This window comes from Xiphias gladius, chromosome 2 (genome assembly GCF_016859285.1).
Source record: "Xiphias gladius isolate SHS-SW01 ecotype Sanya breed wild chromosome 2, ASM1685928v1, whole genome shotgun sequence".
NCBI classification, from domain to species: domain Eukaryota; kingdom Metazoa; phylum Chordata; class Actinopteri; order Istiophoriformes; family Xiphiidae; genus Xiphias; species Xiphias gladius.
Window position 1 is genome coordinate 15,479,383 of NC_053401.1, and position 15,527 is coordinate 15,494,909.

The window sequence follows — 15,527 nt, forward strand, 5'->3', positions numbered from 1 at the left end:
AACAACACAAATGCACAGGAGGGAAAAGTACAAATCCATGTCATGGCATTTGCCCGACTATATTACAAAAGCAGCCCAGTCTGCAGTGACACTTAGCTAGTGGACATGTAATCTTTTTTTCACAGTTTGAAGCCAAATTCCTTTTACTTTGCCATTTCATACAGGTCAGCAATCCAAAATTGGATTTCATGTTTGCTGCACTGAACATTGAACATTCAATGCTGTATGGCTAGTCCAGCACACTAAAAACCAGCAGCTGATTCTCAGTTATAATGTCTCCTCGTCTCTGGTTTGTGCTTTTATGTGAAAATTCTGCCTCCTGGTGGATCTTCACAGCATATTTTTGCTGCCCTTAATGCCGATCAAGTACTAATCATTATCTGGCTTAACGACATGCAAATTACTCAATTTCCCTTTAGGAAAATATTAGCTGAAGCTAATTTATGCAATGTCCAATGAAGACGCCTACTTTCAGAAATGCTACACAGGAGTGGACAGGCTTTTCATAGAGCCGCATTTATTGATTCCTCATAATCCATGATAACTTATTTCAATGTTGACAATTGCAAATGGATTCATAAAATTAGCAAAGTTTGACATGTTGGTTCACGGGTGTTATTCAACTATCAAATGAAACTGCACATGCATTGCCAAAACATACAAAAATGTAAATACTGCGGATTAACTGTTGCCCCTTCATCACTGCAATCCTCCGGCTCTCTAAAACTTTCACCTGGGCGTAAAGTATGTGTGTTTGTGTGTCCAGACGTTACTGCAACCCTCGCTTCTCAGTACCAGGCTTTAAAGGCAATAAGAGGGCTTGGCCAAGGCTTGATGTGGGGAAAGGAGGGCAGGAGTGCAATCGCTGGTCCAAAGGAAAGTGGGACATGGGGAGGGGATCAGTCACAAAGATTCATACAGAAAGGTCAAAGGTCAGGGGAGCCTTTACTGCCGACTCTTCAGGGAATCCACCAACCTGCAAGGACAGGGTGCAAATTTAATTCTGCCTGATTAAACATGCGTAATGGATAACGTGCAATATGTACAACATATGAACTAACAGTGAATAGAATGAGTAATCTTGTAGAATTAGCTTTTTCTTTGTCACTACATCAAATATGCAATAGGATGTTGTGCTATTCCAGCTTCAGACCCATTACAAATTAATTTACTCTTATTTCTATTATTTCTCACTATAGCACATATGGTAAAGCATACCATTCCATTGCCTCGTCCAGGCCTGTGCCCTTTGTGGCCGAGGTCTTGAAGATCTGCCATTTTCTGTCTTTGAGGGCAGGAAGGCCCAGAGAGTTCGCCACTTCAGTAGGCGTCATTGCCTGATCCATGTCCTGTTTGTTTGCAAATACCACCAGGATGGCTTTCTTCAGCTCCTCCTCCTAGATAAAATACAGAGTTACAAAATTACATCCAGAAAAGTAGAAATTTGATATCTGATGTCCAAAATGCCAGCTAGTAAAGTTAGATTTGCCAAGTGGCAGCTCCAAATATCAGTGTCATGAAAAAAAAAAAACAGCTGGAATAATTTGCATCTTATAAGCAACTAAATATCTATTTGTGAAATGTAACCACTCTTTAATCTGTAATGTTAAAATTTTAATACCACTGAATTGATAACTTTGAAACATTTTACTCGGAATACTACCTGTCTGAATTTATGTGGTTCGAATTCTCTTCTTTGAAATTTCTAGAATGTCATTTCAAGTTTGAATTAGATTTATCATCTGCAGACATCAGAACTATTGGATAGATTTCCATTACGTCTAGAGAAATTTCCCTCTGAACCAAAGTGCGGGAAATCCCTCAAGCTCTGCCACTAGCACGAATGTTCTAGCTTGTAAAGAAATATCCTAACATCTGACGGCAGTGTCTTTAGGTTGTAGTTGAGAATTTGTCCTCTCACCTCCAACATGGCCACAAGCTCAGACTTGGAGATGCCCATCCTGTCGCGGTCGTTACTGTCAACGACATAGATGACTGCATCTGTGTTTGAGTAATAACACCGCCAGTAGGGCCTGTGCATCAGAAAGAGGAGCAGAAAAGTTCTCATGAGAGGAGGGAGGAGAGGTAGAGGAAAAGGTCCATCAAAGAGCGGGTCAGCGGTGGCTATACAGTGCGAAGACATGAACATGAAGACAGATAGTGAAATGCTAAAACATTTAAAAAGTGAGGTGAAAATAGATTAAATTAACATAAAATTCGGGAAAACTGGATGATGGAGAAGTTCCACAAACCAGAGAGGAACTTGTGGTTATGTACGGTATAAAAAATGTAAATGTTCTCAAGAAAAAAATCCCAAATTTGATATAGAAAATCTTGATTTTTCTGTTTATTCCCAGTCTCCACTGTGCTGACAGAGCATCAAGCTGCTTAGAGCTTCGTTTTTCCTCCACATGCATTCATTTCCACTCATTCACACCTGGGAGCTCCAAAGCACAGCTACCATCTGCCACTTCCACCTACCTGATACTTGTCTGCCCCCCCAGATCCCACACCTGGAACTTCAGATTCTTGTATGTGACTGTCTCAACGTTGAAGCCGATTGCTGTGTGGAGAAAAATTCAAATACAGTAAGGGCAGAGAACATAAGCCTGACTCGCCCCACTGTCGTATCTGGATGTAGAGTGGGATTTTCCTGCTGAGCACTGTAATTATGATAAACAAATACATGCAGATACATTTTTTTTTTTTCTTGATTCAATTTCTATTCTCTGGCTATGAAATCTGCAGAAAAATAATGCTAAGTTTTAGGTTTTTCTACAGACTAAATATAAAAGAATTGGCACAATACTGATATGCTACATTTGGTGAGTCTTATAAAGTCTTTCCCTCTGAAAGGAAATTGTGGGCCAAGTCACATTAATCATGAGTACTGTTTTCCAATTTTTCGAAAAAAATGATGAGTCAAGGTTAATTTTCATAAACAACTTAAAATCTATATTGTTTTGTCTTTATTGTTAATATGTTAATCAGTGGTAATCCACAGAGATCTGCACACACCAGTGACAAAAAATGTCTAGAAGTAAAGTTTGTGATGCCATAGCCACACCCCTCTGAATGTTAAACATACTAATATTGAAAAACTGCATATTCACGTAGTAAAAGAAAAGAAGAATACAACTAAAAAGTATATAGAACCATTGAGTGATCAATTGCATTACAAAGAAATTATTCAGGAAAAATAAGTTTTTACAAACTGCTAAAGGCAGGAAGTTAAATCGAGCAATGTTTGTAAAACCAGCCCACAAACAACCAGAATATGTTTTCAGGTCCTTACCTTATGATTTTTATCAGGCTAAAAATGTTCTGGTTTAAAATAGAAGATATATGTATATACAGTATGTCTCTATTTCATGGCTTAAAGTTTTGGAAATTTGATGGTGGTGAAAAGGGTACCATCAAATGAAAAAATGTCAGTTCATTCTGTAATAGCTGTAATTACATTTTAAGAATCAGAGCCAGTGAAACTTGTTTTTTCCCACCAGTTCTGCTTCTCTCCAATGAAACACTTGTGTGTCAAAAAGGAATGTAAAACTGACTAGTTGCATGTGTTTGTCAAGCCTGTTTTTTGTGACAGAATCTGCCTGCAGGTTTACTGGTCAATGCAATTTATAATCTAATACTACTGTACATATAGAGTTTGTTCTCAAAACACTATGTTAAAAATAGTGCATCCGATAAAATGGAAGTTTAGCTGATACAAATCTAAGGATGGTGTGTGATGGGGAATAAACACTACACAAGCATGGAAATAAAGAAACAGAGCAAAGCGGTACATACTGGGGATTGTGGTGACCACCTCTCCAACCTGTAACCGGTACAGAATGGTTGTTTTTCCTGCACCGTCCAAACCAAGGATCAAAATCCTCATCTCCCTGGTGCCAAAAAGGCCTGAGAAGAGACTGGAGAAGAAACCACCTAGAGAAAGACACAGTTGAAATTTTTAGTGCTGAGAAAGTAGCTTTTGATTAATTGATGGACAGAAAATGCACTAAAATGATCATTTATCAACTAAAACGGCTAACATTTGCTTTTTCCTTCTTAACTATGAACTGAATATTTTGGGTTTATCAGGTGTAAAACATCACTTTGGGCTGTGGTAACGTAATGTATTCTGAGGCAGTATTAAACAATTTAAAAACAGTAAGCACGATGATTAAAAAAATCTAAATATAAAAGGTTTTCAAAGGCAAATAGCTAATAACTCACAAATAACTTTGTCAGTATCAGTCAGGTGGTTGAGCAAGTTAGCCGAGATTAGTTTAGCTACAGCAACCATGCCATAATGGAATTCACTGAACACCGCAAGTTGTCGTTCTTTATTAGCTATGCTCTTGATGCCAATAGGTAAAATAAAAAACAGCTAAGTTGAATAGCTTGGCAGGAAAATGTTTAGGATCTGTCCACAGTAAAACACCATGAATGAAAAACATACGGTGTTCACTGTAAATAGCTAACTTCAGCTAGCTAGTGCGACTGTTGCTAGCTGTGCGTTGAGTGAAGCAGACAGAGATATGCCAGTATCTAATTATTAATACGCACTTAGGTTACAGACACATAAAGGACACAGACACATTTCATTTACCAATAATTAAAAAAAATACCCATTTTGATTAGACTATGTTCCTTATATCAGCAATAAAGTGGCAGGTTGGACAGAGACTTTCTTCCGTGTGGGTGACGTGTCGCTGAATGATGTCACCAAACTCTTGGTTGGATTTTTTTTTTTTTTTTTGCAGCTTTCGACACATTCAAAATGGCATGTCTAATCTTGTACTAATAGTACACGATTAAAAAAATATTTTTAACAATACAGTCGACATTTTAATGGTCACTAAGAGTTTAGACACATGATTCACAGGTGCACTGCTTTATAAAAACGTAAACCTTTTAACCAAAAGTGCGGTATGTGAAAGAAAATAATTCTGACACTGTGGTGTAGGGTACATTCAAGAAGCCAAAACGGTTTCGTGTTCTCAAATGTTCCATAGCTATTCTTAGTAAGGGGCATGTGATAGCAGTTGGTGAATTGTTTTGAATGCAGCTCACATTAGACGTAGGAGTTACCCTCTCTCAGCAGCATCAAATTTACGTTAATTTGATGGCCAATGCAACCGTTCTGAACAGTCTAGAATAACTTCACAATGCGGGAATTGTTCTGAATTGTGATTATCCACGGATGACCCAGTTCCTGTTGGCTGAGACATCATTCACAATACGCGGTGAGACTGACGAGGCGGGACCAGCGACAGGATGGTGGAGCGGTCGGACCGAGCCCCTCTGCTGGACTGGGAGGAGGTTCCGTCCGCGGAGAAGCTCGGCGGTGCAGCACCAGCACCTCACCCTAAGGAACGGCAGTCAAGCCACTCCAACAGCCGTGTGTTACCAGGATGCTCCACGCCGGGGTTTGAGTGGAGCAACGGTCCGGGGGGTCACACTCCCAGCAGATCTGTCTCCAGCTCAGACGGCTGCAGCACCCCGCCCTTAACCTCCAACACCCCGGTGGGCACGGATGAAAGGCTGCGTCCCGACAAGGAAGAGCATCTGTCGGATTCAGGACCGAGAGAGGTGTCGCTGGAAGAGAGGATGGTGAAATGGGAGGAAAAGGACCAGATTGTGTCGGTTTTTGTGGTTACATTCAATACCAGATCAGGTGAGGCATAAAATATGCAACATGGGATTGTCAATGCTATTTTAAATGAAATACAAAAAATTCAAAGGGTAGATGGAAAGGATAAGGTTTACAGACAGGAAGGGTTTAGATTAAGCCTGCTTCGTCTAATACAACCGATTCGTATCTTTCTGTCTAACGCCTGAATTGATCAGCACTTGTTTGTATCAAGTCTGCAGACCCTTCTCCCCTACAGGTGTGTTTTTTTTCTGACCTGGCCGTAAGTTTAGAGACATCATTAAAAGCCATGTCGTGTTTAACTACAGGAAAGACATGTCAAAATGTCATGATGGGTTTTGTGATGGAAATCAATCAGCTGGTGGTTTCTGTAGAGTAGGCCTATACATTTTCAATGCGGGGCATTTTGAAGACAAGATAAGCCCTTGTAAAATAACAGCCAATCAGGTTGCTTACAGTTTAAGAAACATAGGTTTTAATGTTTAAAAATGTTAGAGCAAAACCTGACTTGATTGCAACACAAGAGATGCCCTACAGGGTTGAGCTGGGTACTTTATGATTTTGCAGAATGTCAGATTGACAGGAGACCAGGAGGAAAAAAAGGGTGCTGAAGTTGTTACAATGATGTTTTTTAAAAAATTTGTTCAGTGAAAGGGTCACCGATAATGTCATAAATACTCCACGACTAACACCATGTCAAACAGTCTGATGGGGGCTTTGCAGGAAAGGCCTCAATTTGATGTGAACAAATAAGACTCCAGGTTGATTAGCTGAGTCAGTTCCTGGTCTGTACGGTCAATACTGTTACCATGGCCTTTCAGTCCATTCATGAGCTGATACCAAATCAAATGTCACTCAAGTGTTAATTATAGAGTAAGCATACATGTCTGCTGTAGCCTGACATGAAAACACATCATGACTGGTGCAAATGCAGGTAAGATTTCACAAAAAATATATTATATTTTATATAAACTATTTACCTACTTATTACACATAGTCCCATTTCTGCTCATTTAAAGTAAAAATCTGCCCTTAAACGCTAAACAAAAACAGGTGTTGCCAATGTATTTTGAAATCCATCCATGCTCCATCTTGTTTTTTGAATGTATTATTCTGGCAGAAAGTGTTTTGGTTCCATATTTTTGGGGGAAGGTTTTTTTTTTTTGTGGTGTGTTTTTTTTCTTTTTAATTTAATTACAGTAGAGCTGATAGGAAATGAGCAGAGAAAATGAGGGAGGAAGACATGCAAAAAAGCTCTACAGCCAATTTGAACTGAGGACACTGGGACCACATGTCTAGTATCCCAGAGCCCCATAGTTCCATTTTTAAAGCTACTAAATGAGGCTTAAAGATTTGTTAGTCTATAGGCCTACTGCACTAGAACAGGTAGAGGATTAATTAGAATAGGATTAGGGCTAATTTTAGTGTTGCACCTATAAAAATGCTTTATGAGGCTGACAGAAAGTTCAGACAGAATACTGATTTCAGGATAATTTCGATACAGACTTTAGTCAAGCATCAATAGCCACATGAAACATAACAAATCAAAGCAGATCATCCTCATTTTCTGAAATATTCTACCTCAACTAATTTTTTACCTAGCAGTGACCATTTAATAATGTCTCTTTGTACAGCAAGTACCTTTGATAGATACTTAGCACTGCCTGATACCTTACAATCAATAGTTTAAGTCAGCTGTCAAATGGGCAATAGAGCATCTTTGGTGTTCAGCTGCAGCTGGATTAGAGTCTCAGTGGATGATACAGACCTGCAGCCTTAATTTGATGACCAATATATTTCTGTAGAAACTCAACTGACTGATACATTTAGCTAATGGCTGAGTGACCATCTCTGTTTCCCTGCTCCTATCAAACCATGTTTGCTCAGCTGCTGCTTGGGCGTCACTGCTCAACCGAAACATAATTAATTCCAAAGAATCCATTCGGGCTGCGTCACTGTTGTTTCATGAACATGAAATGTAATGGAGATAGTATATTTACCATCTCTTCCTGTACCAGTGTTTGTCTGCTTGAATATGTGTTTTATTATTATCTCTTTTTGTGTTGGTGTGATAGGAAACATGCTGGAGTGGTGTCTGCCCAAAGACATGGACCTGGAGGGAGTGGAGTTCAAAGCCATTGCCAGCGGCTCCCACCGAGTCACCACAGACTTCATGTAAGTGTGTGTATGTATACAACCAAGTGTAGGACGCTAATTGCGAGTATTAGGCAGCGGCCCCATGTCACCCTTCTGGCAGGACAGAGCGACACACAGTGTTGCCTGGCAAAAAAAAAAAAAAAAGGCACAGCCATCTGACAGCTTCTTTGCTTTTCTTGACTCATGGCTTCGTCTGTGTCCCTATCCCTCCCTCTCCCCTGCATCCACAGCTATTTCCGCAAGGGTTGCTACTTTGGCCTTGCCTGCTTTGCCAACATGGCGGTGGTGAGCACGGTGGAGAGGGGCGCGAGGATGAAGTCAGTAGGGATCCTGTCTACTTCCTACACACTGCTCTACCGCTATATGAGCTTCCTGGAGCACCAGGTCAGGTAAGAGGAGCTGATTTGTTCAACAGAGTGGTCTGCTTACGAGCACAGATGCTTCTACTGCTCATCTGGACTGTTTATTTATCACATTATGTATCACATCTGTTATATATCAGATAATCTGATCTTTCAAGGTTTGTCTGGCTCTATATACAGAATATCCAACTTACTTGCACTAATGTACAGTGTATTATAGTATAATATATTAACGCCACACACATTACAGTGTATATTCAACACATAGTAGAGCTATGGGTCCATCTTTAGTCTGTAATTTTTTCTATTATTTATATTTATTTTTATACTTTATTTAGTCGATTAAGTTATTGTATATAATTATATATTATATTAGTATTAGTCACAGTGACCAAACAAGTAAAGACATCCTCACCAAACTTCAATTGTGACATTAAAAAAAACAACTTAAGCAGAAAAACAGCATTGCATTCACAAGCTCACTTCTGATTATTGAATGCATTGTTCCATATGTTTATATGATCGTAGTTGAACGTACCCTTTTGGCAGACTTTTCAGGCAATTATATGGAGATCTTCAGACCATGAAAATGAAATGCACAGACATTTTGGCTGTGCCCTCCATGCATTTTACCAACTGACGGCAGTTAATCTAATATGTGAGATGTTTCAGTCTGGACCAAAGGGACCGGTCAACGTACCTACTAGTATGAGTACAAAATACTAAAACGCTTTTTATATGGGTGCTGATCCACATGGTTGGGCTTAAATTCTATATATCAGAAACATGTTCTTATTATTTGAGTCCCACTAGTAAGAGGCTTCAGGTATGTTGGTGTCAGTCCATGTTAAGTTCAAACACAGTCTCTATGAGCTGCTAATGGGGCTTTTTGACTCTTATTAGCCCATTTCCTTTTCTTCTTTCTTTACCCTCAACTCAAAAAGACACCTTTAACACTTTCTATGTGACTCCTGTTTTCTCTCCTCCAGCAACACTTCCATTATCTTTTGATCCCATTAATAATGCTGCTGGTATGAACCGGCCTGTGTACTTCAGTTTTACATCTGACCTCTCCTGGCCTGCTGTCATGCAGCAGTCATGCTCCTTTCTCATCATTCCCCACGTAGCTCGTTACAGATTCTCCATCTGCTGACTGCTATGGCAGTGTCTTATTTACAATAAAGGGCTCTCTGTTGGTCATGAGGTGATTAAGATATTAAGGAATTTATAGATACTTTTCCTTTTTTTTCTCTCTTTCTCTCCTTCGCTCTCTTTATGATTTTGAGTCTGTTATTTGTCTTCTCCTTACACTTGCAGCTAACAGAACTCATTGGTTTTACAGAGAAATGCTATTTACGCTAACAAGGGTAGGAATGGTAAATGGAAATGTATCTTGGTGTCTAATAACTGGAGTGTTGAGTCTGAATGTGTACAAAAGAATACTTGGCACATTTTGCTAATTTTTGTATTGCTGCCTCAATCCAATTTGTGCCTACTAGTGGACTGCTGTGAAAGGGATAGTGGTAATCCATGGATTTGAACATTTGAATTATGTTATATAGGGTGCTCTCTCTCAAGATATTTTACAAAAATGACCCCAGTATGAAAGTCCCCATGTATGAAATTAAACAATGAGATGTAGGGAATAATTTATGATTTAATAACTTATCATGTAAGACTCCTGAAGTAACCTTTTTCTTCCTTTCTGCTGTTCTCCCTTCTCCTTGTGCATTTTATATTTTTTTATGTGTGGATATATGTGGGTGTGGATGTCAGAATATAGGGTTTCTTCGTTTGTGATATGACTGAAAATCTATCAATAAAATATTTTTCAAAAAGTGGTTTAGAGAGGCCACCGTACGCTCTTCAAAATTGTGATGGGAGCTATTCTACCTTTTTTCTCAAATTTTATAGGCTAAACAAATAATTGGAAAAATACCTCACCGATTACTCACCAGTTAGTGGCATCCCTTATCAGATAATATCCTAGTTTAAGAAAGGCTTTAATAGCAAGGTACCAAGAAACCTACCTAGCTGAGTATATTTAATAAAGCCTTAATATAAAAAATGTCACATTTCTATTGCCATAGCCTGGTCGTAGCAGTGTTGGGCAGCTGTTTTTCCTCTGTTCTTTGGTAGCATAATTTTTCCCAGACTAACATCCAGGCTACTGCATATGGATGGAAGTTTAATTCAGTCTAGCTTGTTGTTACTGAATGATGGTTTCCAAGCCACAGGCATATTACTTTGGAGAACAATGGGCTGCAGCTGATCAATTGTTTCACAAAACACTATCTGCATTAAATAGTAACTGTTAACGACATGCATTCCACATTTATTTCTCCATTTTAAAATCTAAATGGCTCTCTTGTCTCCTGCACCAGGCTGCAGCTCCACTCCCCAGGCCATTACTCGCCTCTAGAGGCCTTCTATGAGGACAAAAGAGCGCTCCTGCCGCCCAGTGGAGATCGTGTTGTTACTGCATGTCAAGCCAATGCCTGGGGAGCTGCAATCAACCACAGCATGCACCCTGAGATGAAGGTAGGAGGAAATTTTCCATCTCAGTTCAAAATATGGCAGCTGGTTCCTCTGACTGAAGCGTGTCTTACAGTATGTTACTCAATAACCTTGTGTGCCTCTGTGTGTGAATACCTGTGAACCAGATCACCCATCCAGCAGGCTGTATGTCCCAGTTCATCCGCTTCTTTGGGGAGCAGATCATGGTTCTGTGGAAACTGGCTCTCCTCCGCAGACGCATCCTCATCTTCTCCCCTCCTCCCGTGGGTGTGGTCTGCTACAGGGGTGAGAAACATGGATGTATTCCCAAGGATTTGATCAGAAGTTGTATGACATTTGGGGAATAACGTGTATTTGCTTTCTTAACAGGAGTGAGACGACAAGATTGATACCACTCTCATTTCTATTTGTTCAAAGTATGTAGGTGGAGCCAGAAGACAGTTAGCTTAGCTTAGCATAAAGACTGGAAACAGTTGGAAACAACAAGCCTGGCTCTGTCCAAACGTAAAAACCAGTACCAGTACCTTTCAAGATCACTTATAAACACGTTTTCATTCATTTGTATAATCTGTGCAGAAACTGCAGTGTATAAGTGACAATTTGTTGGTGTTAAACTTTTGTCTTTATGCTAGGCTAACAGTCTCATGGCTCCAGCTTCATTTTGGACAGTCAGATATGAAGTGGTATGAAAAATATTCCTTTACTTAAAAAAATGTATTTTACTTTCATGTTGCTACTTTCCTAAAAGTTCACAAAATCTTCTAAATTTATTCAGAAAACTGTATCTTTAACTAATTTATTGCATGAGTCTGGGGATTCCACATCAGCATACATGCAGCTCCTTTCCAGCTGTATCAGTGTTGGACAGCCCACATGTCACGCAAACATTCACATCCTGTGTTCCTCTCTTTCTCTCCCACACTCATGCATCCTATTTTCTAATTTTGCCCTCCACCCCCTCTCAGTTTACTGCTGCTGTTGCCTGGCAAACATCTCCATCCCCGGGGTCAGTGTGGCTGTGCCCAAGTTCCGCCCCTTCTTCTATGTTAATGTGGCTGATATCAGTGCCCTGGAGAATGAGCTTTCCTATGTAGCATGTAAGTGGATGCTATAAACATACTTAAAATTTGTGAAAAGATTCACTGAAAAAGGACTCAGGCTAGTTGCTTTAATATACATCTTTCATAGGTATGACCAGTATCTCAAATTTTAGTGATCCTGTGTGTGTTTGTATGTTTAGGTACTACTGAGAAAATCTTTGAGGAGAAGAAGGATCTCTACGATGTGTATGTAGACAATCAGAATGTAAAAACCTACAGAGATGGTCTGAAGCCTCTTCTTCGCCTCAGTACCGCAGACCGGGAGAAATATCGCAAACTCACAGAGCAGAGGTAGGTACAACAACAGGACTACTGCTTAAAGGTCATAGTAATTACCAGGGTAAGAAATCAGCATAAGGATAAGGCTGTTTTTTTCTTATTGTCAGGTCTTTTCATTTTAACAAGAATAAAACTATAGAACAAGCAGGCTTATTCTTGCTCAGCAAAATGCTGGTAAACTGTGATAAATCCAGCTTACTGCATCGCAAGGTAAACATCCTCTTCTTTGAAGTTTCCCGAAAATAGGCTACTACTAGATTAGGCAGGTTTTTCTCAGACACAAAATCTTAAAACATTAACAAAAAGAAAATAGGAACTCACCCTGAGTAATATTTAAATCCAGGATCTCAATTTTTACAAAAAAATGTCCTCTGACCAAAACATATTCAGTAGACCATCATCAGTTGTACACATGAATTTTTTCCTTTAACTAAGTGATTTGAAAGTTCTTGTTGGATCCCTAAAGTGAAAATTGTGCAATTGGCCAGTGATTGTGGATTACAGCAGCATCTGTAGAGGACAAAAACATTTTTAGCCATGCTAGCAGTTGTGCTACAGATGCCAGACAGTCAGACCACTACTATGGTCTAGACTGAAATATCATGACTATCATGACTTTTGGTGCCATTGTCAGTTTAAAATTTTGTCCACTCCTTTAGTTTATAATAGCTTCAAACTAGATCCTAAGCTGTACTTTGTGTTTAGTGGTAATTATCAAAATGTTAGTATGCTAATGCACTAAACTAACATAGTGGCCATAGTAAAAATTGTACCTACCTATCTGTGAGCATTCCGTCATAGTAATGTTAGCATTTAGCTCACTGTACAGCCTCACAGAACACAACCACAAGTATACATATCTTGATGTACAGCTCAAATAGTGCTCTCTGTCTTGTAGGTTTTCAAAGGAACCACTAGAAATAAAGTGTGTGTGTGTGTGTGTGTGTGTGTGTGTGTGTGTGTGTGTGTGTGTGTGTGTGTGTGTGTGTGTGTGTGTGTGTGTGTGTGTGTGTGTGTGTGTGTGTGTGTGTAGGCAGATGTTGCTGTACTCCCAGGAGGAAAATGGAGACTGTGTCTCCAGTGAAGAGGATCTCTTTATTTTGTAAGTATAACAAGATTAATTTAACAAGCTAGTGGACTGGTAACTACTGATTAACCACTTGAAATAACTTGCTCTTTTTATGACAGTCATTACAGTGACAACTTAGAAACTTAAAATTAAATCCAAGAGGTGGTAAGCCTGACAGAATCCCTAGAACTCTCTCTTCCTCCAAGTCATCTCAGTTATTATATCTCACAAAATACAGATTTTTACTGAATTCCTGTGCTTTATCCATGTTATTGCTGCTATTGTTCAGTATAGAGACGTTAAGGAGTGAATACAGAAATTTAAACAATGGAAAAAAACTAAGTAGATTGTCAAAAATAAATAAAATACAGTAATTGACTCCTCTGCTTTCTCTGTTAACTTTTGCAGGTTTTTTCTGGAACAGAACAACCAAATTTTCCAGACCCTTACAGATGTGGCGGGAAGCCCTGATCCCACATTGACACAGGAGAGTGTGAGAGCCATGGGTCTGGATCCCCATGGAGACAGGCTCTTCCTGCTCCATCTGCTGGAGATGTACGGCTATGACACCCTGCTGGTGTCTGAACAGCTCTGCTGCAGCTGAGACAACGGACAATTAGATTTTCTGCTTTTTATAACTGCTGGTTTTAAAAGGGAGTTGATTTGCCTTCAGCTAACTCTGTGCACTGCACTACTGGCTTCTTGGAGTCTTCAAGACTGTTTGAGCCTCCAGAAATGTCTCTGGTTTAACTTTTTTGTTGTTGTACATCTCCTTGTCCTCCTTTTGTTCACCATGGTTCTGCTCCCTCACAACCTGATGGCAAGAGCAACAATAAAAGTCAACTCTCATGGTCAATTCTGCTTGATAGATACTCGTGGTTGAGATGGATTTCTTACTCCACAGCAAGAATGATTCTTCATGTAGAACATACAGTACTGGGACATTAAGTTGAATGACAGAGCAAAAGACTTATTATGAGATGAAGTTATTGGTTTGGAGATTTTCAGTGAACAAAAAATGCAGTGATTAATGTATGAAAGTAAAAGAGAGGTAGCCTTTTTGTAAATAATCTTATTTTTTTCCTTTGTGTACCATGTGTCAGCGTATTTGTGATATGGTGTCTGACTCTGCCTGTGTTCCTATCCTAGTATCAAGTGGTGGATATAAACATCCCATTTTAAGCCTTTATTATTGAAATCACAGTCTCCTTTCTTGAAATGTGTCATTACTAGCAGGTCAAACCACCTTTGTCTTCGAGATCCATGACTCTAACCACTGCTGTTTATCCAGTAATTCCATTTAATGTCAATACTAAAAATAATCTTTTTTTTTTTTTGCTTATGTTGAAACCAACTCAGATTTTCTAATGATGTCCAACAGGAAATGGTCTGTAGAAATTGCTTGTATACTCTAGTTTAGCTGGGCCTGCATTTCAGAATAAGCTGTTACAAAAATTTTCAGTCACTGTTTAGTGTTTCATGCTTTTCTCAAAGGTCCAGTTGTGTTTTCAGCTCTTCTATCAAGAGAAAGACAGGGAATTAACTCACTACTTCAGATGATTCTTTCAATTCGTAGACAAAAACTTGATTTTTTAACAGCCATCATACAGCCAACTGAAAAGGATATCTCAGAAATGGGTATAGACACAATTCCATACCTTTTAAGTTCTGCATATTTGTTTCTTTGTTATTGGAAAGTGAAGCAAGAAACTTAAAGCTGCTATAATCCATATTTCTATAACAACAATGTATCAAATGACAATGCGAAAACAATGTGAAAGGGGTCATCTGTAGTGATGAACCTACAGAGAATCGTGTAAACGTGTAGCAAACAATTGCATAATTACACATCCAGCGATCACAGAAAAGCATTAGCATTCATGTGGTGGTATGTATTTTGTTTGTGTTTTTTTTTTTTTAGCTCTACTTGGTCTTCACTAACTCTTGAGAAAAATAGCTGTGTCTTTTAGCTATTCGCTGTTTACATTTTACATCAGCTAGCTGTAGCTGTAGCTTGTTTATTGTAACTTTTTGCTAAAAACTTGATGCTGGGGACATGATTGATGAGAGCAGTGAGATTGAACCATACATTGAATGTCCCATAAACTCATAACTAGCTAAAGGGCTAAAAAGCTCCACAGAACAACAGAGATTAGCAATAATTCTCTGCAAGTTTGTCAAAAACAGTAGCTCCTTTCAGATTACATGCTGTCATTTGAATCTCTGTATATAATTTATTAATTTGGCTTTAATAAATTTCTCCCTTTAGTGGGACATTTTCAGTCTCAGCCTGCATTCATTCATAGATAAGTAGTTTAGCAATAAATGTGAAACACCAAGATCAGTGTTCGGGGGAAATTCCTTTAGACTAACCATCATTACATCATTGATACATG

The 15,527-nt window shown here is 39.1% G+C and overlaps 3 protein-coding genes across 4 annotated transcripts in view; 2 read left to right on the forward strand and 1 right to left on the reverse strand.

Moving 5' to 3' along the window:
• utp20 (UTP20 small subunit processome component) overlaps window positions 1-935 on the forward strand; it is a 34,202-nt gene extending 33,267 nt beyond the window's left edge. The window contains exon 61 of the mRNA XM_040147301.1: window positions 1-935. This exon is cut by the window's left edge and continues 878 nt beyond it. The gene's annotated coding sequence lies outside the window, so the exon portion shown is untranslated.
• arl1 (ADP-ribosylation factor-like 1) lies at window positions 932-4,745 on the reverse strand. Of its 2 annotated transcripts, none has more exons than XM_040147367.1 (6): window positions 4,623-4,745; window positions 3,799-3,936; window positions 2,482-2,563; window positions 1,922-2,033; window positions 1,219-1,397; window positions 932-976 (listed from the first exon to the last, which is right to left on the reverse strand). In XM_040147367.1, the coding sequence occupies exons 1-6, from the start codon at window positions 4,624-4,626 to the stop codon at window positions 946-948; spliced, it is 546 nt and encodes a 181-aa protein (XP_040003301.1). In that variant the 5' UTR covers window positions 4,627-4,745; the 3' UTR covers window positions 932-945. The 2 variants fall into 2 exon arrangements, with proteins under 2 accessions (XP_040003301.1, XP_040003293.1); XM_040147359.1 differs by lacking the exon at window positions 4,623-4,745 and adding an exon at window positions 4,228-4,601.
• A 100-nt stretch (window positions 4,746-4,845) lies between these two features.
• LOC120796921 (DENN domain-containing protein 11-like) lies at window positions 4,846-15,490 on the forward strand. Its single transcript, XM_040140110.1, has 9 exons — window positions 4,846-5,671; window positions 7,723-7,822; window positions 8,035-8,193; window positions 10,551-10,707; window positions 10,830-10,968; window positions 11,649-11,780; window positions 11,924-12,074; window positions 13,096-13,164; window positions 13,540-15,490. The coding sequence occupies exons 1-9, from the start codon at window positions 5,272-5,274 to the stop codon at window positions 13,733-13,735; spliced, it is 1,503 nt and encodes a 500-aa protein (XP_039996044.1). The 5' UTR covers window positions 4,846-5,271; the 3' UTR covers window positions 13,736-15,490.
• The last annotated feature ends 37 nt before the right edge of the window (window positions 15,491-15,527 follow it).

Coding starts and splice junctions, on each gene's coding strand:
- arl1 (XM_040147359.1), bottom strand. CDS start 4,297: ATGGTTGCTGTAGCTAAACTAATCTCGGCTAACTTGCTCAACCACCTG. Junction 2,034..2,481: donor GGGGGGCAGACAAGTATCAG/GTAGGTGGAAGT, acceptor TCTGATGCACAG/GCCCTACTGGCGGTGTTATT. Junction 977..1,218: donor CTGGACGAGGCAATGGAATG/GTATGCTTTACC, acceptor CTGTCCTTGCAG/GTTGGTGGATTCCCTGAAGA.
- LOC120796921 (XM_040140110.1), top strand. CDS start 5,272: ATGGTGGAGCGGTCGGACCGAGCCCCTCTGCTGGACTGGGAGGAGGTT. Junction 7,823..8,034: donor CGAGTCACCACAGACTTCAT/GTAAGTGTGTGT, acceptor CTGCATCCACAG/CTATTTCCGCAAGGGTTGCT. Junction 11,781..11,923: donor TGAGCTTTCCTATGTAGCAT/GTAAGTGGATGC, acceptor TTGTATGTTTAG/GTACTACTGAGAAAATCTTT.